This window comes from Bacillus rossius, chromosome 2 (assembly GCF_032445375.1).
Source record: "Bacillus rossius redtenbacheri isolate Brsri chromosome 2, Brsri_v3, whole genome shotgun sequence".
Taxonomy (NCBI): domain Eukaryota; kingdom Metazoa; phylum Arthropoda; class Insecta; order Phasmatodea; family Bacillidae; genus Bacillus; species Bacillus rossius.
The window spans coordinates 116,081,386-116,106,821 of NC_086331.1; the positions used below are offsets into that span (position 1 = coordinate 116,081,386).

Here is a 25,436-nt window from a genome sequence, read left to right on the forward strand (position 1 = left end):
TGTCCCAAAGAGAAACACTCTGTATATTGCAGCGGCCATGATCTGGGACCCCTACCTGGTGACTGCCTAGTGACTAGGTCGAGGGAGCTGGAGAAGGTGCAGTGTAGAACAGCGAGGTGGCCGATGGGTATGTGCAGGTCCGACAGATGACTAAGGAGCTAGGGTCGGAAGCATTACAAGGGAGGAGAGGAGTGGATAGGTTATGGAGCTGGAGAAGGTGCAGTGTAGAACAGCGAGGTGGCCGATGGGTATGTGCAGGTCCGACAGATGACTAAGGAGCTAGGGTCGGAAGCATTACAAGGGAGGAGAAGAGTGGAAAGGTTAGTCAGACTGTAAAAAATGATAGAAGGAGGCTGGGGACTAGGATACACAAAGTTGGGCACAAAGGGCGGAGAGATCACGAAAGGAAGCTCCAGAGGGAATGGAGGCTAAAGGAAAAAGGTAGGAACGCTTTCTTCAGAACAGGGAGGGAGTGTAATGGGGTAGATGAAGTAATGCTACGGGTGTGGGATGTATGGGATCTGAGAAGATTAAGGAAGGGGCGGGAAGTGAGTGAAAATGGGAGGACTCCTTGCCACCAGGTGAAATCCCTATTGCGAGCGTAACTTATCAACAAATTAAGACTGGCTGGAATGATAATGCAGATTATTACTCAATTAGAACTATCTATTATGATTTATTCAATTATATTTTAGAACAAAGAAGTCAAAATAATCTGAATTGTACGTGAAGTAAATGGCTTCATTATCTCTTCATTTTACTCAAACTTTTTGTAGATAGAGTAAATGATCTTAGGAGTTTGAAGTCAATAAAAACAATTGAAATGTAGTTTTTGATTTGTAAATTATTATTATTTCTTTTTTTTGCAGGCGGACGATCAGTACCAGCAAAATGTTGCAGTGCAGCAACCAGCTACTTCTACTCGGTAAGAATCAGTCCTTAACTATTTATATTTGTAAAATATATAAATTAATGATTACAATGTAGCCTACATCTTTTACTGTTGGGAAACTTTACTGTTGTCTTATACATTCTGATACTATGTAGTTTTTTTAATTCTTTTAAAATGGTTTCCCGAACTTCATTACTTTTTCTAGGGATCTTTTTAAAAAAAAAGTTTATTTAGGGGGAAAAAATAATTATTTTTATGTTCCTAAATTATGCTTTAAAAATGAAAATTATCTGCATGCAGCATTATTCCAGCAAGGAATGATGTAAAGCCTATTAATAAAATGTGAAAAATACTAGATTAGCTTAGTTCTGATAGTATAAGTGTTTCAAAATTCAATTTATTCATAATATTTTTATATCTCGTTCCGTTGCAGTATTTCCTCTTCTTTCACACAATAATAAAGTGAACTCAAAATCAGAGTGTAGTTATCTGCCATGGGAGTTGCTAATTGACGGGTGATTCTCGATGTGAACTGATATCTCTGGCTAGGACACACACGTGAAGACACAGCTGTTTACCCGAGGCTGTTTGAAGTGGGCACGTGGACCCGGCTGAGACTCCTGGTCAGGGCGTTACTTGGCCCGTGTGATGCGAGATACTGGTCCTCCTCTAACTACTCAAGCTAATTTATTAAGATCTGGCCCGTTCTAGGCGACTAACACACAGATACCATGGGGTTGGAGACACGTGGCCACACGTCTGGTCTCGGCCGATGATGAAGAGGAACTGGGGCGAGCAGCAGGCAGCTTCCCGCCGGAACAAAACCGTTATTCTACTCTGTGACCCCGCGCCAAGGGTTAGTTTTAAAGAAGAGACAAAACACTCATATAATTTATACAGACTCAAAGGCGCCCATACCTATGGGCAGGGTGGGTCCGTGGCTCCCCCTAGCTTTCAGGCAAAGAAAAAAATTAGGTGTTCTTGAGCATTTTGGGCAAATTTTGAGACCTTTATGGCCATTTTTTGTTTTGTGATGGTTTGCCCCCCCTCCCCCTACAAATTCTGCCCCCCCCCCCCCCTTACAAACGTTCATATGGGCGCCCTTGCACAGACTCAGAATATTAAACACCCGCTACTTTTTATAATCACATATAATAATAATTGTTGTTCTTGGTTTCTGGGTGACGTCGCACTGCGGTAGTCCGTGGCGTGCAATTTGAACACACGCACGTGCACATACGTCGGCGGGACAAATGCCGGGAAGGAGGGGAACTGGACAGTGGCTGACGTCACACGGTTCAGTGGAAAGCAGGCCTCTCTGAATAATTAAACATGACTGTGCCGGGTTCCGCATACCTACCTTACCGATCCGCGGTGCGATTTGTCGAAAATTTTGACAATGGCAATACATGCATAGTTGGGTATAGTTTCACCCAGAGCCTTGTCGATGTGTCAAATTAATTAAAATTAAATAAAATGAAACATCCGACTTTCCTACCACGGATACATTAACGTGTTGCTTCTGCTGAAACGTTCGATGCACAGTAACCAAACTGCTGCAGATATGACCGTCTGAGATAAATACAAGCAAACATGTAGGAGTGAGCCCACTTGCAAACAGTGCGCCATGCAGTGAGCATACCCCTGAAGCAGTCGAAGGAATCTTGCACACTGAAGCAAGCCACACCACTGCAGCAACCAATGTGGGGTGCACACGCACTGTCACACCGCTACAGGAAATGTATCAAACTGGCTTCTCATTAGGTTCGTTTTACTCGCAGTCTCTGTTTGACTTGTTAACTCTCGAGGCACCCTTGCGCGTTTTACTTGCCAGAATAAATATGGCAGGTGATTGTTCTACTCAGGGCCAAGATCAGGTCAACCAGGTTATGCCTTCGATGCTCCTTCTCTCGAGGAAGAGTTTTGAAGGCAAATTGTCGACAGGGTGCTTTGGTCGTTCATATACTTCTGTGTTGTTTGCAATGTTCAGTGTATTGTGATTTTTAGAAAATGAATAACTTATTTATCAGCTTACATACAACAATGATCGTTTATTTATCTATGATAATATTTTGAATAAAGCATTTTTGTTAACGTATATTTCTTTGATTACTACAGGTTATGTGGAGTATATCCTTATTGACAATCTTACGTCCAAACAAATTCAAAATAATTTGACTAAGGTCTCATCATTTATGGCATTATATTAAGTATTGCTAAAGAAGTTTCATCTTCAGACAAATCTTAATTCGAAATTACATTTTTCAAGACATTTGCTTTTGTGTCAGATAAAAAAGAAATAAACATCATGTCATAGTCTTCGCCAATTTGAGAGTTAGCAACTATTTTTTAACTATATTTATTTTCTCCTAACTCTTACAACTCCTGTGGAGCAAAAAATATGGCTAGAAAAATAAACCAATAAACACCCATGCTTATGTGGTTTGTCACTGCCGTGCTGAAGCTGTGCTTTTATTTAGATTCGCAATGTTAGGTGGGAAGGAGTTACTTATAGTAGGCTATTTGTGACATTGTAATTGTGAATATAATTGGATAAAATTAAATTTTAAAATGTATATGAAAAATTAACCATTTTTCTGGACATTATACATACATACATACATCTGTGCACATGAGATTAATATAAATTTATTTTGTTAACAACTGAAGTAATTGAGAGTAGAAAATTTACTTGGTTTACAATTTTAATCTTAAAGCTATCCCATGCGTAAAGAACTGCACGTATGATAATTAAAGATTTTAAACACACCTTTGATAATTTACATTGTTCTTTGCCTATTTCCCTTTGACTTGCACTACCCATAAAAGATGCTGTTTAAATAAAATGAGAAAATGGCTAATCCAATAATTTTTTTTTACATTTAAAAGACTTTCAATAATTACATGTACCTACCATACCTGTAGGTATTATGATATGCTACAAGTTAATGAATTGAAAAAAAATGATTTATAAATAGCTGCAGTATTTCTAAAGTAACTAGGTACGTAATTTATACTAACAAAAGACGTACAAAAGACACCATTTTTCTACCTAACCTGGTTTGATTACCAATGTACCCAAAAAAAAAAAATTTAAATTCAAAAGTTCACTTAAAACTCCCATTAAAAACAATTGGCATGGATGAATTATATATTATAGTTTGGCAAGTTAAATTTATTTTACCTTACACTTAAGTTAATTGGGCAATGAATGGTAATACAATTTTATATGCATATATATAATTTTTCACCTCTGCTTAAAGGCACAGCATAAAATAAATCCTGGGAGAAAATTATTGCCCATCAAATACCAAAAACACTCATTACCAAGTGTGTTATATTTTGTGTGTTAAAACTGTGCTCATTAATATTCTGAGTCATTTATTCTGACTCATTCCTAATTCAATGTCATTCTGTATTATTTTTTCATTTGCTTTTTTTTTCATTTCCAGTGAGTTACTGACTCATGTAGATGATTGATAGGTGTGAAGCTTAGCTGATTAAAGTAGTAAAAATCTAGCTAGTCAGGGAAATAACTGTGGACTGCTGAAAATGGACAGCTCCCGAATACTTTTAGCAACATTCTTTTTGGTCCATTTAAATGACACATGCAAAACCATAATTACAAAAAAAAAAATTGTTGAGTCAAATCTTCTTTACTCACCAATTATTTTAGCGTAGATTTAGTATAGGTACCCTTTTTTCACACTTCAAACAGATGCTGATGTCAATTTGGAAATTAATAATTTGGAGTTGAGTGAATGTTTAAAATTAATATCCTCACATCAGTATGTTAAGTCACATTCAAGGTTAAATTCATAGTTATGAAATTCGGAGATAGTTGATGCTAATGATAAGTATTATAAACTGCAAATTCTTTATTGCTACCATTTGCACTTCTCAGATATTACTTTCTCTTCTACATTGTGGTGTTGAGTTAGCATGATATATCTTAAGCACGAAATTCTTTGTGACTGATGCATTCAAAAATAACATCAGAATTTATGTTTCACTGCTCACTAACTTCAGTATATAATAGCACTGTTAGTGCTAGTTTTATTTTAATTATTTCACAAGAACACTGATAGCAAGTAACACATTCACAAAACAATTTATAAATGATATTTGAATTTTATTCTTATGTATCTCTTCTGTCACCAGAAGTACGAGCAAAAGTACGAAAAACTGAGTGTGTTTTAGTTGCACACTGTTTGAGAATGTTAGTAAATTTTGTTTTTCCTGTATGAGATATATGCTCAAAAGATTGGGTGACATTTAAAATTGAGCTTTATGTAGTCTTAAAAACAGTAACATCTTATGCATTTCGTGAACTGACCTATACTTTAACTGTGAAGCAAATATAAATCATTTTAGTCCAGCAGTAGTGTTTGTGGGTTGAATAACATCTTCAAGTCATCCATACCAGATACATTCATCATGAAATTCAGTTATTAAAAAAATTTAAATAGTTACGATACAATATGTGGTGCTTTGTATAAAAATAAGATACCTTACTTTGTACAGTTTTATAATATATGTTTTACTAAACTAATAAGCATGTCTCATGAGCTGTACTGTAATAATAAATTGTTATTGAAAAAGTCATTTCATTGTTAAAAATATGAATGAATGTTATAATTTTCAAGGCAAAATTGTGTTTGCCTTACATATAAAAAGAAGAAACCGCTTTTAATATGTTTAAGTTATATATATAATTGATTTCCTTATAGGTCTGCCACTAGGAATGCAAATTGTTTAGAACTGTTAAAAGCTTTTACAGCAACTGCGGAAAAAGGTCACACAAATGATTAAAGTTGTATGTAATTAGAGATGCACCTACCTGTGTAATAACATTATTAAAGGACCTATAAAAATTTATTTATTTTATGCTTGAAATTTTATTAAATTATAATAAACTTCTACAATTTTTATTAGAACAATGCAAGTGTAGTTAGGTTACATTATGAAAGTCTTACAATGTACATAACAAAAAGTAATCACTTTTTAGTTTGGTAATCAGAATCTTTACAACTTATATTTCTTTGTACCCAAAAATAGAAACAAAAATAAAACAAAAATTTCTACTTTTTAAGAAATTTTCTTTTATTGAGTCATCCTAGTTTTTTTCTATTATTTTTCACTACAAGCTGCTGCAAATATTTTATTTTATAAGTTTTAAAAGTAGGTAAACTCTCTATCTCTCTCTCTCTATCTCTCTCTCTCTATATATATATAAATATATATATATAAATATAATAATAATAATAATATAATATAATATATATATAATATATATATATATATATTTACACACACACACACATATACATACATATACATGTAAAACACAAATCTACTGTTTACTCCGTACTTGATTAATTACCGCACTTGACCTTTGAAACAAGAGGAAGGAAACTGCCTGCATGAGTCCCCATTTTTTTTTTACTTCATAAAGAAAAATTTTGGTACTTCTTGATGAAATTTTGCTTACTTGGCATTCAAAATTAGAGGAAAATTTCTGTCTACTCCAGACAAAAAAAAAAACAAAAAAAAACATTGCGTACCTTCAAGCTTTGCAATTAAAGGTTTTAAATACATTGAAGAGAATATTTTGTTTGGTTTCTTTTTCTATTAATTTAAAATCTACAGTTTTATTTGAGTTCGGTAAAATTTTACATGAGGGATCTTAGACCAAAATAAGAGGAAAATCACGGTGTACGTGAGATTTTGAAACAATTACACCATTCTCCTAAATGAAGCCTGTTCGCTCTGTGTAAATCCCACAATGCCAGGTACTTCAGCTAATTTTACTATAAAATTAACTGTATTGAAGCATTATAATTTATACCATTATTATATAATTACAATATTCTCTTAAAATTAAATACAACTTATATCACAATTTTTGTGACTAAGTTGACTTTTAGTGGAGTAATTTTTTTATAGCTTTTGTATGCTTTGCATTCCTGTTTGCAGTTCTATAACGAAAGTGACTCTACTTATATCTTAATATAGTATAGATTTTGATCATCTAGAGAGCACTGTTTTGTATATAATAAATTAACAAAATTCAGGGGTATTCTGTATGCTGCTATAAAAGGTGACAAAATGCAATGCCATATTCATTGTACTATAAAAACTGCTGCATTGTAGCATGGCTTACAATTTACAGACTTTTTCAGATCTTTAAATTACTAAATTTTTATTTCCAATTTCATCATATTAAAATGTTACTTCTTAAATGTTATTAATAATCTGAGAAATGTGTCAGTTTTCAATTAAATTATTTATATTTTCATATAAGCAATTTATTTAAATATGACACTTGTAAAACTTGTGTTCCCAGTATAAAGATATTTGTACCGTATTAAATTATGTAAAAATTTGTAGCATATTAGTTTAACCTCTGGGCTCAGTTGGTTTAGAAACAAGGCTAAAAGTAAGTAATAAATAGTAGATGGTAAAATTTGGATTTTAGTTTCAATAGTAACCTATTATTACAGCATTAAACTTATGTTTGCAAAGATAATGGGAAATAATACAATTTCTTTAGATATAATGAGTCAATTGGCACACAGTATTCAGAGATGGCAGGGAATATTTAGAAGTATTTTCTAAACTTTAGGTAGGTATCAAAGTATCAATTAATGAAGCTTATACAGGGACTGGAAAGTTACTTTTAAAAAGTAACTCAGTTACAGTTACAAATACTCCATTGTAAATGTAACCCTGTTACAACTACAAGTTACACTACTAAAAATAAACCAGTTACAGTTACATTTCTGAGAAAAGTAACTGTAAGTTACTTTAACAGTTACTTTGTGAAAAACTAAAAATGTGATACGTAATATTGTTATAATTAAAAGCTAATAAAACATATTGTGTTTAGAAAAGATATATGTTTATTTAAAGTAAAAAAAAATAAATAGGTCTTAAATTACATTGAGTAATTAGTTCCACTACAAAATTGTTCACAGAACCACACAAGCACTTCACAATAAGGTTATTTTTATCACTCGACCGAACTTCGAAAAAATTAGAATATGAAGGCCACGGCAACGAAAATTCTGGACTTCTTTCTCGGCTTCTCGCTTCATTAGATTGTCATTGCTTTCGCGCATGTGCACAGGTAGGTTAATTAATTAAACAGCACAGCAGTAAACCCGCATGTCGCAAATATTAAATAAATGACAATCAAAATACGAGCGCAGGCTAGCCAACAGCAGTTTTACAAGTACAAGCAATACCATCGCAAATAATATGCTTGTCGGGATTTTCGTTCTGGGTTTGATAAAATCAATAAATCGTTGTTTGTTCAATTAGAAATACATTTAAAAAATGTAAGGCAAGAAGTAACGGCAATTATCGTTACTTTAGGGCAGAAAAAAGTAATTCAGTTACAGTTACAGTTACTGAAAACTTAATATATTGCGTTACCACGATCGTTACCATAAAAAGTAACTGTAACAAATAACGTCGTTACTAGTAGCGCGTTACTTCCAGTCCCTGAGCTTATATGCATGTTATATATTATATGTTTGCACATATAGGTATTTAAAATTAATGTTTATGAATGCATAACATGCAAAATATGAAGTTAATATGCATTTTAATACCTTTGGTATTGGAGTGGCTATTAAGAAATAAAATAAGGCCCTTACTTCACTAGTAAGGTACAAAATTTTCTCCAATGTCCATTGTCTTTTAAAACCTACAGCATGGAAATTATTTGTTATGCTTCTGAAATGTCTTCTCTGTTTGCATGATTTTTAGTTGAGTCATGGCACTTTAAGTAAAATTGTGTCAAATGGATGCAGATTTCCAAAAACCAATTTAGTCATGTTCCAATATGATATCTTGAAAATTTGAAGTAAATTAAATTCAGTGTTTGGACAACACTAGAAAAATCAGCATTCATTTGTCACCATCTATAGCAGTATTGTCTTAAATTTTCAAGTTGTTTTATAATATTTTCTTTTACATAATTGAATTGTGCTAATTACTGTTATGTAATGCTCTTATGTCATAATTCTCTATGTGTGATGAATTTGTTGCCTTATGTTATTTCTACAGAAAAGTGATGAGACAGAGAGAACGAGGGGGATCTACTCAGCAAACAACAAAAAATGTAGATTCGTCACACTTTGATAAACTTTGGACACCCGCCCTGCTAAGCACTCAAACATCAAAACTAGATGGACAGACTGTTGAAAGTAGAACCAACACAAACAACAATGCGTATGATTATAGCACAAAACCTTACATTACAGAGCCCTCGCAGTTAAGGAGACGGACACAAAGCTCCAAAGACTCAGAATCTCAAACTCACAGATCGGTCAAATCAAATGATTCTAAGTTAACTAAGGAAGATTCACACAGAAGTGCTCCATCATCATCATCATATTCCTCATCTGATTCAACCTCCAGAAATATCCATGCAAACCAAATTCCAACACGATCTCGTGGAGTTCAATCCCGCCATCCTGCAACAGAACAGTCACCTACAAATTTTGAAAATATACGGGAACAAGCTAATAAAAAAGAGAACTCATTCACATCACAAAGTGGCAACGTTAATGTTAACCCTCCACTAAGGAGTAATACTGTGGCTGAGAACTCATTTTCTGAGCCAAGAACTAATTCAAATAATAATCTTAATTCAGCCCAATATACAGAAAGCAATTCAAACTTTCCCACTTCTCAGCGACTTATCCACACATCTTCAAGTACTGATGATAATCAAAACAAGCAAGGGCTACTTTCATCTATAACTGAAAGAGCATTGGCAAAAAATACTGATAGAACTACAAAAATATCCATTTCTTCTCGTCAACCAATGAGGCAGACTACTGAAAGACTTAGCAGTGATGTGCATTCAGAGGCACGTACAAATACATTATCAAAGGATAAGAACGAAGCTTTAGAGTCAACATCACCATCAGCTCCTAACGCTGTTGATAAAGATCCCTCTTTAAGTCTTTCTCGTAACTCTATCATCCAAGCAGATAGCACTACTCTTAGGTCTCGAGGACGAGGTCAAACTCAGCAGAGGAAACAGCAAACTTCTAGCTGCTCAGAAAGCTTTGAGAACAACATCAATGCGGAATGCAAGGACAAGCCCCAAGTGAGGTATTGAAAACCTCAGTTTTTGCCTGTAGAATTTTTTTGATCAGTAAATTTTGACTTACCACTCATTCATGATATTAATTATAATAAGTCATTAATTAAATATGAATATATTAATTTAATAAGCATTTTGTTTTTATACATTTTAATTTTCAAGTGTTTTAAATTACTCTAAATTTAAAATTACAGCAAATTCCCGATTACCTATGCCAATAAAATTCCAGCAAGCAAGAATTATAAAATTATATCCAAAAACCTGAATAATATTGAATGTTTGAAAGTTCTATTTACATTTTCCTAATATCATGCTATAACAGCAATTCACATCAAAATAAATTTTTGCTATAGCTGATATAATAACAATTTATTTCATGTCTATGAGTCAATGTAGTATATTATTTTATTTCTATGCTGATTCTATCAATTTTTTCATCATTTCACTTCAAATTCATGACATTTAATTAAAAGCACAAAAATTGATTTTATCTTAAGTTTGAGGTAGGCATTTTAAAGTTTGTCTTACATTCAAAGATGTCACACATTGGACCAAAAGAAATGGCACAGTGGTGAGCAATGGACTCAAATTCGAAAGTCCCATATTTAAATCCCTGTCTTGTAATTCTTATTTAGACATTTCATGGTTTCCAAAAGTAACTCCAGAAAAATATTGGCAGTGTTCATTAACACAAGCCATTGCTGATTCCTTCCCCAGTTTCTTTCAGTTGTGTTATGGTTTGCATTCAATTATAATGACCCTCACTGTTGAAAAGATATAGAACCAAATAAATAAACAAAAAATTCTTAGGTTCGAGATTTTCTTACTTATGAGATTGACTTTATGCTCAAGATCAAGTTCACTTTAGACAGAAGTGAGTATTACACCAAAACACTGCTGCAGATGATAATGAATACAAATTATTTAAAAGATTCATCAAATCGAAATTTTATTTAGGCACATAATGCAAGAATAATCCAACACTAAATAATGTACACATAAATAATCTGGAGTTTGCTGTAATAAGATGCTGGTAATATTTAAGGCATGCTTTTGTCTTGGCTTTTATGTTATTTGTTTTGCCTTTGTAAGTAATTCATGGTTGTCAACCTGAGCATGTCTAAGCTACCTGATTTTGATTTATTGCACAAAGCAGTTAGATAACTTAATGCTTATTTTACCAACACAAGTTTCTTTCTGCTACTATTTGACACACAAGGCTTTCTATACAATTAAAATTCTACAACTTTTGTGATCACTGATATTTCTTTACTTCTTAAATTATTCAAACATAGTGATCTTGCTGTCATAACTACAGATCATGGCATGGTTTATGTTATGTAGTTGCCACTGACAGGTACTGCTTATGCCAAAGAATGACATGTGGAAGCATGAATTTCCACCCTTATCACTGCTTGCTTGTAGCCACAAAACTTTACAGTTAGGTTTATAGTAAATATGCAATTGTGGCATATATCTATATGTACAGCCTGAAGTTCGTGTCCTTTTATCTTCAAGAACACATCCTTAGGATTATAAATGGTATTTAAAGTCTATAAATCTAACAAAGGAACTAATGCTAGTTATTTTATAAGTTATAATAATCTAAACTACTAAATGCTTCATAAATTTATCTAATAAATTATATATAAAAATAAGTAAATTTGCGTTTGAACATTTCAATTTGACAGGATTCAGCAATACCACAGTAAGTTGCAAATCTTCTAATGTCCTGATGCATGAGAGATGGTCATCTCATAAATAGCTCATCAACATAATGTAGATTCATTAACGGATTCTTTCTATGGGGCAAACCACAGTTCATCAATGTGCTGATGAACACCCACACCTCTTCTTTTCAGCTTTTAGGTAAACAGTCCTAAAATTTTCATTATGACACAATCTGCCTCCACCTCACCCCTTTGTGAACTTTATTTTGTAGTGTACACTACTACTACCAATATCAAATGACAAAGTGTGGTGAGAGGGATGTGATACTGCAGACCACTACTGGTGATTTTTAACATGGCTGGACACGGATGGTAGCTATAAGCAGAGACAGTCAATTGCAAACCATTTTACCAAAAATGAGGCCATTTGATGTTTCACAAGGGACTGAATGGAGTGTTGCAAGATGACTGAGAAGAAACCTAGGCAAAGCAATTTTTAGTGGCACTTGACTGAAGAAGTGACTTATTCCGGTTTTTGAACATCTTGACCATTTTTCGGCCGGACCATTTCTTGAGGAACGATATGGCAGTGAAAATGTGTGTTTGGTAACTATTGTATATTCCCTACCCAACTCCCAGCCTGCTGTTTCTACTTTCCCCGTTTACTAACATCCTGTCTTACCACTCCCGAAACCGATCACAATGCACAATACCGAACGACCTACAAGACGCCATCTTGACACACTTTACAACTGCAGGCCTACCACCCTCTCTACACTACACGTCCTATAAGACACTTCCCCCCTAAAGGTTGCCATGCATAGTCATGCAGCCTTCTGGGTGCCTTCCTTGCCGTGCTCTAACTCCGGGTCGGCTGTGTGTGTACCAGCTCCATAAGCAGTCCCTCCTGTGGCTCTCGTCCATGGCCATGATGGTGTTCAAGCCTTCTGATAGGACTGCTGCTGTGATCTGGCGTTGGTGCTCTCACTGGTGATAGCTCCACCTTCTGCTCTTCTGAGTTCTCTACCAGTTGCCCCTGTACGGTCACTGGTACCTTCGCCAGCTCCGTTGGAACAGTCCCGTCGGTCGGGGTGGTACCACCACAGCTAGTCCAAGCACGGCCATCAGTACTGCCTGGCGTGTTGGATGTGCCACTTTGCTGCTCAGTAATTGGTCCACGTGACGTCTATACGTGTAACTGTGCTCGTCTTGGGCAGTGTATGTCACCGGCCCTTGTTTAGCTACAATGGTTCCTGGTAGCCACTTACGAGTCCCTCTGTAGTCTTGAAGAAGCACCTGCTGCCCCACTGAAAATTGCCTGTGCACATGGCAGTTTGAAACCTCCCTCAAGGTCTCCTCACATTTGAAATTGAGGTTGGGACGTATCTGGGACAGCACCATTCGTAACTATCTTCCCAGTAGGAGTTCTGCCTGTGTCTTATTCTCTAGTGTTGTGCGCAATGCCAACAACATTTGCACGACTGCTGTGTGCCAGTCTCCTACTCCCATTTTCAGAAGTTTATTCTTCACTGTCTGCACCATACATCTGCTTGACCGTTTGTGGCTGGGTGGAACGAAGGTGTATGCCTTAGTGCGACTCTGTTCTTCTTTCGAATTCTTCCATCTCTCGGGACACAGCTGCATACCTGCAGGTGGCAGTGGACGATGCGACAGAGGCAATGTTGACTGTGAATTCAATGAAAGGGTTGTTTCGGGTCGTAGGACAGTACCCAGTCTGCCCGTTGCTGGAAGGCTTGTGACAAGTAAACTGTCGAAAACTCTTCCCCTTCTTTCAACTTTAAAAATAAGTCCTCAATACAGGCCAGTGTATTTTGTTGTTAACTAAATGATGGTTCATTGTTATCTTGAAGTAACCACAGATGCAGACATAACCATTATGTTTTGCTACTGATACAAGTGGTGTCACACACTCACTGAATAACCCTGGGTAAAATAAACTCAACCTGTCAAATTCTACATCAACTTTACATCTGAGTGCGACTGCAAAAGCCCTGGCCACAAGAAACTTGGGCACCATGTTGTCTTGCAAGTGCAATGTCATCTTACCACCTGAAAATTTTCCTAGGCCACCATCAAATAAGTATGGAGGTTTCTGTAAAAGATCAAGTCCAAAAGGTGCAGACTTTTGTGTCACCTTGACGCATAGTCTAAGTTAAGTTCTTTAAACCTGTCTCTGCCAAGTAAAGGCATAGCTCCATTTGGAACAATGTGCAACGGTAACTTTACTCTGTCTGGCCCATACATGAAATGGAAACATGTATTATGCTTCAAGGACTGATAAGTTTGTTAGTACTCGACTTTAGGCGGATGGATTATGTTCCAAGGGATATTCTTGAAAAATTATTTTTGTAGGTGGTCTCAGAGATTGCAGAACTAGCAGAACCTGTATCAATTTACATGTCTAACGTCACATGTTCACACGCACTGGTAAAACACATGGCTTTCTTCATGGAGCAACTAATTGATAGAGTGATGCAAACTCATCTTATTTGCAGTGTCAACACATTCATTGCTTGCTCTATTTTACAGCTGACTGTTTAGGACACATTTTCTTTAGGTGACTTGAGTGATTACAATTGTGACACCTATATGTTCAAAAATGACAGTTCTTTTGCAAGTGTCCATCTCTGTCACTACACACACTGCATTCGGAAAGTTTCAAATGTGCCGTTTTGCCTGGTTCTCTTCTGGTGGAATATGTCGTCAGATACAGGAAAAAGGTTTTGAGTCAGGTCTTTAGCCTTCAGCCCAAATACAAATTGGTCCCACAACACACTGTTGAGAAAAGAACAGATATGGCAAAAATGTGTTAGTTTCCTTAAATGCACTGCAAAATCTGCAATTGATCCATTTTCTTGTTGCATTTGCTTGTGAAAACAATAAAGATATGCAATGACAGAAAGCTTTAATGCAAAATGTTGTTGCAAAAGCATGACTAGTTTCTACATAAGTCTTTTATATTGGCTTTTTTGGGACTGCAAATTTAGAAGAACTTCATACATTTCCTTCCCCACAGATAATATAAGAATTGCCCGCCTCTTTATCTGGTCACTTTCTGCATCATCAAAATCTTTTGCAATGAACAGTTGCTCAAGTCTTTCACAGTAAAACTCCGATGAATCTTCTTCTGGGACGAATTTTTCCACCTTCAAGGCAGACATTATTATTTATTATTTAACATTAATATACATCATTTCATCCTCGTCATCACTGTAGTATCACACTTTGTTTCCTTACAATTCACATACTAATACAACAGTGCAACACCGTCGCCATCATACGCTGTTAAATAACCCCTTATGGTTCACACTCGCATGTGTGCCAATTGTCTGTACACGAATATACGACGTCTTGCAACTATTCTGAACCCGCAGAGTAGTTAATGAATCTTGTTTTCTGCTAAAACTGGGTGCAAGAAGTATGCGAGATGCGAAATGCATCTGCCTTCAAATTGTGTTCAAGAATGTCACCTAAGGCCTAAAATATAATGAATGATTTTTAACTACATATTACCATTTGAAGCTGCTTAACAGGATCAAATTTTTTTGAAAAGAGGAGAGCAATCACCTACACTTAAATCTTGCTGTTCCATTGGTCTTCCTTTCAGGTTAACCACTTACACAATTGCCTCTTTTAACTTCACAATACATACACATAAAGGCAAGTTAAACTCCTAATTCACATATCTTTATGGCTGTATCCTGATGACCACATTCACAGCAAATTTGTCATACCACAGTATACTTGAAAATGTAAAATTATATGGTATACAACATGAATGATTATTCCAGACAAGAAAATAGTTTAAGCTTTTGAAACTTAACGCCTGAGGTGAATGCTGAAAATCGGACGAGCAGAATAAATTAAGAGCAAAAACCTAACTACTGGAAAGTGTTGGTTAGGGCTGAAGTTCAAGGATTACGAAAATATGACTGGTCAATTTGGAATTATTTTAAGACATTCAAGATTGATAAGAATAGTAATCAAGAAGAAAATAATGGGTAATGAATAAGTTCAGAGGTTACATAAGGTTAGACAATGCTAAGAAGGTTATCAGTTGTTGCTGCAGGTTGGAATAACAGGAGAGGCAAGGGTAATTTTCAGATACCACCCTTCCCACCCTAACCACCAATATTATCACAATAGATAAATAAAAACAAATATATTTATTAAATAAGAATTTAACAGCAGGAAAACTTACTTAGGTTAAAACCCTTACTTGGGTTAAAAATGGTGTAGTAAATTGCAAATGATCACAGCAACATTGGATTGGAAAGTGTTTCATACACAGAAAAATATTTAAATGATAATATTAAGTGTATAAGCATAGGTACTTGTACTGAAACTGGATTCTCAGATATGATGCACTTTATATAAGAAATTAACTTAAAAAAAATTAATGGCTATAAAATGAACTGTATACCATTCAATATTTTATCCCCTGCACACATATCAAGAAATAAATCACAGAAACATAAATTATTGCCATTTCAAATAACTTAAAGTTTTGTTGATATCACGTGAAAATGTGTTATCACTAATCATCCCATCACCAGAATGTAGTTTAAGAAATATCATAACTTAGAAAGCTGCAAGCCTAACTTAACTAAATGTGCTCTTAATCTTTAACTGAATATTGTCTAGCTTTAAGAATAATCTCTTAGCTGGAGTCACCAATATTGGTTTTCACAAATAGTTTCAGTGCTCTTTAATCCTGAGGATTTGGGAAAAATCTCAGACTTATTTTTAAAATTTAGGCACCTCTCATTGTGCAACAGATTGATTTTACTAAGAATCCCATGTGATGTTACTTTATATAATTTGATTAGTATAATGGGGATGATGATGTTTTTACGAACTTCAACTTATCTATAGTTTTAATTATTTGGAAAATATTTCCATAAGAGACTGGCACAATGAGAACAGAAATTTTCCTTTACACTTACTGGTGTTTCTCCATGATTTAGTACAGGCTATGAGTATGATAAGTTAGAACACTGTCAGGACAAAGTTGATCACCATGTACGAATTCATTGCAAAGAGCCTTAATTTCTATTTGATTCCTTCATGAATAATGGCTTTGTGTGCCTAATGTCAAAGTATGCATCTTCAAATTAGATCTCACTAATATATTTGTTTGTATGTATATCTATTTATTGATTTGTTCTCTCATAAATATTGTTTCTGCAAAAATTTCTGTATATTTTTTCCTAGCTTTCAATTAAGATCCGTCAATAAAAAGAAATGTTCTATTTTTAAAATTATTTTTTCTTTGAATAAATGAATGCTGTGTAAATTATTTAGAAAACTAATAGTACCTACCATGAAAAGATATACATTTATTTTTAAATTTTAATGTATTAACCTATTTGCAGAAAACAAGAAACATTGATAAATTTTCTTGAATATTTACTACTGTAGTTTTTATAACTATCTAAAGCAAAAATTTGTTTTGTTTTGATGGTGATTGTAAATAATTTTCAATGATATTCAAGATAGTGATGTTTATACTTCAATAGAGATGTGCAATAGTTAACTTCCGCTAGTAACTAAATGGTTTTGTTTTAATAATGCTTACTAAATAACCAGAAGTACATAGGTAGCAAAAGAGTGTTTCTGATTATATTTTACTAAGATATTTTAAAACATTTTTTCTGCATTTTAAAAAACTTTTGGAATTTTTCAAGTGAATTTCATCTTTCAAGGTCGAAAGTGAACAAAAATAATACAGCACAGTCCTATGTGTTACCCCTTAAACCTGAATGACTTTACCCAAAAACAGCTTTTTAACTTTGACTTATGGGCTAGCATATGTCTATTATCTTTTCATCAATACTAATGATAAATGTACTATCTTAAATAAAATACAATATCCAAGCAAATATTTCTTCATTGGATTTAAAGTTAAAAAATGAACTCTTTTTACAAGCACTCTGATCAGGTTGACAACCATGGTAATAGTAATTAATAGTTCAATTTGTTATGTAATAAACTAAGAGAAAATTGTTTTTTTATTGCGTGGCAGAGTTAGGCCGGTGACACCACTTCCTGACACCCAATCTACACCTGGTCCAACCAGGTAGGGAAAAATTAACATTTTCAGTTATGCTTTTTCCTCATATCTTGAATCCAGTCATGTCAGTTCATTTAAGTGCAAAATAATATTTGATGATTCTAAGTTTTTAATTTCATACTGTCGTAATTTGAACTGATATTGCTACTTTAGTTAAAGAATATATATGCTAATAAGTTAGATTTTGTTCAGTTGCTGTAGCACATAATGAAGCTAAAATACACTTTTTTTTAATTTATCTGTAGCATTATTACATTTTATGGAGATAAAATATATTTAAAAATATTTTTGTTGCAGTCTAAACTGTTCTGTTAAAATTCTACAAATAAATAAGTTATTTGATATAAGTATTGCATTTAAATATTTATTTTTGTGGTAAGTAAAAATGCTGTTGCAAAGAGTTTATATAGTATAAAGAGTTTTATATAAAACACAAAATCGTATAAGATTTTTTTATTTAATTTTGACCAAAGAATTAGATTTTAAAATTTTTATAAGTTATATTATTTAAATTAAAAATTGTTTACAATTATTATTTATAAAATACATTTAGTTAAATAAATTGAAACTACATTGCTGACAATAACTGGATTCAAGATGAAGCTTACTTAGTTGCTCACTGCCTAATTTGCTTTTCAGCTATGAACATGCCATAAGTAGCCAATGTATAGCGAGTTAAATTTAAGATGATTTAGCTTTGTTTGAAAATCATGAATCATCTTGTAAAAAAGCTAGATTTTTGGTTGCTATATATTTCATGCAGGCTTGTTTATTGCATTTGACTGGTTGACTGGTCATTTATTAATATCAAACTGTTTTCGATAGAACTAAAAAATTACAAAATAATGGATCATCTTGCACTATCTGTTACATTGGATCTCTAAACATGAGTTGGATCTAGTGGCCAATGATAACGCACTGTAGGTTTACTCACACGCATCCTTTATTTGATAATCGTAGTCCAATGTACAATCTCATCCATCTACACAATTATCTCACTCGCCATCTTACCTTGGCACTGTCACCAACTTCACATGTCTTTCCATTTAATTTTTCTGTGATTACAAAATTGCTTATCCAAGTCCTGTTGTCAACATCATACATCCATTCTATCGCCTTCTTCTTTATCAACCTAGCAGGTTCGTCCTTAATGATTTTCGTAATGCTATCAATACCTTCCTAGGTGGTCTACTAACTGGCTCTGCTCCTGGTTTAATTAGTATTTTGCCAGTCTGCAGAATGCTACAGAGTCTTTGAAATACATCCTTGTTCACCAAAGTGAAATGTTCCTTGCTGTCTTCAGCGACATAGCCTATTCTCTGCACTAAATTTAAAGCTACGCAACCTGACAAACCCAACAGTGGCATGATCTTTCACATGGGTTGCTCCAAAAACACATTTACTAGTGTTAGAGAAAATACCTGCAGCTTCATGTTTGAGTACTTTTTACAAGAACCTATCATGTTCTTCCATACTTGATGCAAAACTCAAAATGTTATTCACATGGTAGGTACCCTCTATACATTCCAGAAAATGACTGTTGTGCTAGTATTGAGGTGCACAGGATATGCCAAAGGGGAGCCTCTTGAAAAAAACCTCCCAAATGGAGTTATAAATGTTGTAACTGACTTGGCTCATCCAATGGAACTTGATAAAACCAGACTTTGTATCTAAATTTGGAACGTACTTTGCCCCTGCTAACTGTGACAATGTAACTTCCAACACTGTGAATGTGGAAATGTGGGCTCTAAACACACTTGTACAGCTCAGAATAATCAATACAAATACAAACGGTATCTCCTTTAAGAACAACTATGATAGGTGCAACCCATTCCATTGGTACCGTGGCACGCTCTATTATATCCAATTTCAGCAGACAATCTATCTCAGCCTTGAGTTTATGCAAAAGTGCTATGGCCACAACTCAAGGAATTCGTTGAACAAAGGGAGTGCAGTTATCGTACAGGACCATTTTGATTTTACCCATGAATCTTCCCAACTATTTAAAAAGACCCGGAAATTATTGTTTGAGTCTATCTGTGACTTTGAGAGTAAGGTTATGGTTGCAATATTATCGTTGCTCCCTTCGACAGAAATATTGTTATCCAGCTCTTGTGTGAATGCAAAATTAATACTGTTTGTTACTGAATCCAGAATAATTACCTGGTTCTTCTGAAAACCCACAATCTGCATCTTTGAGAGCCCTTCTCGACTCAGGAGTGAAGTTTGAAGGATAGACAAAACAAATACCTTGCTGCTGTATTTAATTTCTCTGTCCTCAAGTTGTAGCTGTTAAAAACCCAAAACCCCCAAATCCTTGTCATCCGGTCCTTTCAGTCTGTCCTTACAGGGGACCAAAAAGTCTCTGTATGAAACCAGTACCATGCTGCCAGGAATGCATGTAACATCTGCACCAGCATTTATAAGGAAATAAAATCTTGTCTCAAAGTTTACAATATTAATGTTCACTTTTCACAAACTATGCTAAGAAATTTATTTTGAAAGTTATGTTTCTATGTAATATTATTTTTAAACCTCAATAAATTCAAGGTTCAGTATTTTTAATAAAATAAACAGGTTGATTTTTTAAATAACACAATACAGTTCAGCACAAAAATGTTTTGAACTATAAACATTGCCTAGAAAAATAAGTATTACATTAAGTGTAAGTAAAATGTGTGTTTGTATGAATATAACATTTATTAGCAGGATAAAAACATATTGACAATGTTAGAACATTAATACACTACCAATCATAATGTAAAATTTTATAAATATAAAAGTACAACCTAAATGTGTAAGTACAGAAAGAGAGCAATCAGAGAAACATGAGAAATCATGAAACACCCAAGTGTTATCAACAAAGGATGGATACAAGCTAAACAAGGCTTTGGCTGCTTCTCTGAATTTTTGGCTCTGTTAATCAGTGTGGATATAAGTGAAACCTAAATGAAGAATTGAAACATTTCACCAAAACACTTCTGGCCAATTAATTTAAAATGAAAGATATGCAGCAAGACAAACAAACCCACCCACAACGAAAACTACGGACAGATTGAGTACCTTAGCGGTGTTCCCATAAGTTTAAGGAGTCATCAACCCTCTAGCTCGACATTTAAAATAACACAAAATATACACAATACAAAAACCTTCAGGAAAACTACAAACTTGTGTACTCTCAGTAAAGGATAACACTCCAACCAAACAAATTGCGGAATCTACAAATTATTATGTTCCTGTGGCCTGGTTTACATAGGACAGACAGAATAACTAAATAAAATAATCAAATAACACATCAGGTTCTACAAACAGGAGAACAACAAATCGGCCATAGCTAAACATTTATCTTTTACCAAACATAAGTAGATTTCCACAAATTCTAAACCATAGTTAACGAAGAGAATTACAGAAACGGAATAGTCAGAGAAAACATAGAATTATGTGTTTAAATACCCAAACATCAATTGAGAAGAAAGCTATGCATGCTAAGTAACAAATGAGCACCACTTATTGAAAAGCCAAAATGAACACCCGCAGAAAGCAAGAGGAGAGAAGCCACACAGGATCTAACACCGAAAGGCCAACAAAAGCCAATGAAATAGAGCCATACATGATTTGCCAGTACAGAAGCCAATGGCAGGAAAGCTCCTCCTCTGATTGGCTAGCACTAAAGCAAATATGGGGAAGCCCTTCGTGATTGGCTACCTAGAATAGATTCCTTGCAAGTATTTACTTATATAACTTCTCAACCCTGAAGATGCCTGCTGCAATGCAGTTGCTCAATCTCGAAGGCCAAGATAAGTTATCAAACAATCTAGTTTTTACACATGAGGAGAAATAGTAATGGCAGACTCTATATGGTTTTATAAGTGTCATGCTATGTTTTAGAAAGCAAAAACATATTCTACAGGAAATAAAATTCAAACTGACAGGAAATAAAAGTAGGAAAAAGTTAGTACAGTATTGCTGAAAGAACAAGTAAAAGGCAGTCTTTATATGTGGTTAAAACAAAACGTGTTAAATAAAACAGTAGTTAATGATAATATGGTTCTTAACTGTAGTTTTTTGTGTTTTAAATTACACAGAAAGTAGCTTATGTGTGGAAATTTTGACATGCTGTACAGAAGAATTCCCCACGCTGGTTATATTTTTACTTTAAATGATTATCCTTGTGACTTGTAGTGTGTACACAGGCACAAAATACAGGATGTCCACAAAAAACCTTTACAACTTCAAACCTAAATAAAAAAATAATGTGACAAGGTATCTGAATGGGGTTTGTGGCATTGTGATCAGAATCTCTCCAAGTTTTTGTGTGAATTTAGTCTAGTTGTTCAGTCAATAAATCTCAATGTGTGCGCCATTAGTTGCGCGCAGCACATCAAGCCTATACTCGATTTCCTTCCACGTTCGCTCAAGAAGTCTTGCATCAATGAAGGCTACAGCTTGCACGATCCTCCGCTTCAGCTCATCGAAGTTGGAAACATTTGTATGGTACACTCGATCCTTAACATAACCCCAAAGAAAGAAATCAAGTGGGGTTATGTCAGGTGAACGAGGTGGCCACGGTATCAGACCATCTCTTCCGATCCACCTGTCAGGAAATTGTTCATTGAGATAGGCATGAACTGCCATTCCCCAGTGAGGTGGTGCCCCATCCTGCTGAAAGATGGCATGATGTTGAATTCCATCCAACTGTAGGACAGCAAATTCAGTAAGCATATCGAGATAGACATTGGCTTTGATTGTTTTTTCGACGAAGAAGAATGGCCCAATTATTCGGGTGCTCATTAGCCCGCACCACACGTTAACTTTTGGGCTATCGCGCACAAGTGCTCTGGAGGCATGTGGGTTCTCAGATCCCCATATCCTCACATTGTGCCTGTTTAGTAGACCTGACACATGAAACGTTGCCTCGTCAGTAAACAGATTGCGTTCAAGAAAATCTTCCTCCACGTCCATTCGAGCCAGCATATCTGTAGCGAAAGCCTTGCGGCATGGTCCATCTGATGGCTGAAGAGCTTCTAACAACTGCACTTTGTAAGCGTAGTCTCATGTTTTTGTGAAGAACTTTGTGAACAGTCGAACGAGGTAACTCCATTGTCTCGCGGCAGTATGAATCGACTTACCGGGGCTCCGGACAAAGGCCTCACGAACACGTTCAATGTCTCCCGCACTTGTGCTTGGCCGACCACTGCCTTTTTGCTGCAGAACACTCCCTTTCTCCATAAATGTTTTGTGCCACTCACGAATTGTGGGTCGTGAAGGTGGTTCTCTCACATATTTGGTCCTAAAGTTCCGTTGCACCTGCGTATCTGATTTGGTTTCGATGAACCAGGATACACATTGCGCTTTCTCTTGGGGTGTAGCCATCTTCTGTGATGTTTGGATGTTAGTTACCATTCACAACTGCAACAAACAGAAAAAAAATCACATAAAAAGTTTGAGAGATTCTGATCACAATGCCACAAACCCCATCCAGATACCTTGTCACATTATTTTTTTTATTTACATTTGAAGTTGTAAAGGTCTTTTGTGGTCACCCTGTACAATTGTGGCATGAATTAGCACATCCTGACTTTCCTATGTTCATTATCTCTCTGTCTAGGGACTTGATAAAGGGAGAAAACACATGCAGTTGATTTATTGTTAGAAAAAGTTTCCTTTGTTTTTAGTTTCACATGCTGATATATATTCACTGGCAGAACACAACAAAATAAGATTGATGTCTGAACTGTTGATTTGATACTGTTATGTATTGAGACTGTTTGGTTTGAGTGAAGTATTTAGGTAGATACATCTCTTTACTCAGTTAAATTAACACAGATGGAGAATCTTACCATAAAGGGGTGGGGGTATATTTGGTTTCAACCGCTTTCATTGGTGCCAAACAATAATCAACAATAACAAAAGGCTAACCATAATTTATTTAAAAAAATATTTAATAACAATGGTTTCTGAGGATTAGTTACAAATTTTCTAATTACAGCATCTTGCTCCTTTTTTGCCCCTTTCTATCCCTTCCCCCTTTCCCAGGATTCACCTTTGAACTAAAGCCTTACCAAGATAAGATAAAAATCATGAATTAGTTACAGGTACACCAGTTCTAAGTTCACAAACTCATATCTTTATGCCTTTTCTGTGTGCACTGTTTTATGGATACACAATGCACCTTATCCCTTAATAGCTTCATCAATTTTTAGTTCATCTACTATATTGTCGACTACTAAAATGTAGATTGACTTAAAACATTGGTGAGAATAAGTCCTCCCAACAGATAAATGATATTAATATTCTAATGCATAAAAATTTGTTTTTAGATTTTAGAGAAATTGTTTCACTTATGTAAAACATTGCATGTGCAATGTTTCTTAACTATGAATTGCACCGAATTATTTATTATGTACAGTATTTTACATAAAAATACTGTCTTATAAAGTAATTACAGATATCATAAGTTGTATTTTTTATAATCACCACTGTTTTTTGTAACTGGATAAAATTTGTAACTACAATGGAAGCCAAAAATCCGAACTGTACAGTTTTATGTTTTACTTAATAAAATATATAATAAGTCAAATAATGTGGTTAAATAATACTTTGTGAACTAAATATATTGTTGATAGCGTATTCAATTGCAGTGTGTAAACAGTTTGTCAAGTTGAATGGTTTAAGAATTCTAGTATTGTATCCATATGTAACATTACTACAGTGAACACAAGCAATAAAAATGTTTGGCTTTTTATGGGTAGTACTGCATGATGTGGTTTAGCTCCAATTGCTTATCTAATGCATTGTTTGTGCCTGTGTGCCTATATTTAGCCTATTATTTAGCATGAAACGTTATAAGAATATGCATGGCGATGCAAATAACCATAAAGTCAAATTTTTAAACAGCTGTCACTTAAATTAAGAGCATGTCTAAGTTGAAAATTGTGTAAAAAAAATCATCTGTATGGTGTGTGTGCTATGTGAGTAAGTATATTATTTTTTTCAATTAGTATTATTAAGTCCTTAATATTAGGGTTAAATTTCATAATGTTTTAAAGATTAAGGGGAAAATAATTGCTGCTGACTGCCATTAAAATTTACTCAAGTCAATTTTATACTTTGAGAATATATTTTGATGGCATACAGTATTGCACTTAAAATGTCATTTCTATTTAAAAAAAATATGATAGTTTCACAGAAATTTTACTAGTGCTGAGTAATCTGTAAAAAAAAACTTTAAAAAAAACCCTACGTATAGTAAATATAAGTTAAATTGTACATCATTGCCTACCTCAAAGATTTTCAGAAATATGTCTGAAGGTGTTTAATGTGGCTGTGTGTATAGCAGCCATTTTAAATTAATACATCTGTTTTACATACATTTTTCCTTGAAGTATGTTATTTTCTCTTGGCACACAATATTTCTGGGGTGCAATTGATACGATTTAAATACAATCATTTTTAGACATGTGCTAAATTTTTGTTAAACATGATGATTAATGTATATTGTGTGTGTCATGGATGTCACTTGTCTCAGATTCAAAGGTTCTCCAAAAAAATGTAGCCTATCAATTTTCTGCCACTGTTGGTCTGTCAACAATGTTTGTAAAATACTTCATGTGGTTGTCACAGTTCGTAAAAAAAACATAATTTGGTGCTTTGAAAGTT

The 25,436-nt window shown here is 34.5% G+C and overlaps 1 protein-coding gene across 4 annotated transcripts in view; it reads left to right on the forward strand.

The window, feature by feature from the left end:
• The window catches only part of LOC134529659 (uncharacterized), a 182,124-nt gene that overhangs the window by 128,002 nt on the left and 28,686 nt on the right, over positions 1 to 25,436 (forward strand). For 2 of the 4 annotated variants that reach the window (XM_063363977.1, XM_063363976.1), the window contains exons 9-11: positions 870 to 925; positions 8,966 to 10,021; positions 17,730 to 17,783. In XM_063363977.1, coding sequence (XP_063220047.1) covers positions 870 to 925; positions 8,966 to 10,021; positions 17,730 to 17,783 — 1,166 coding nt within the window. The remainder of the gene's footprint in view (positions 1 to 869; positions 926 to 8,965; positions 10,022 to 17,729; positions 17,784 to 25,436) is intronic. The other 2 variants (XM_063363978.1, XM_063363979.1) reach the window with 2 other exon arrangements.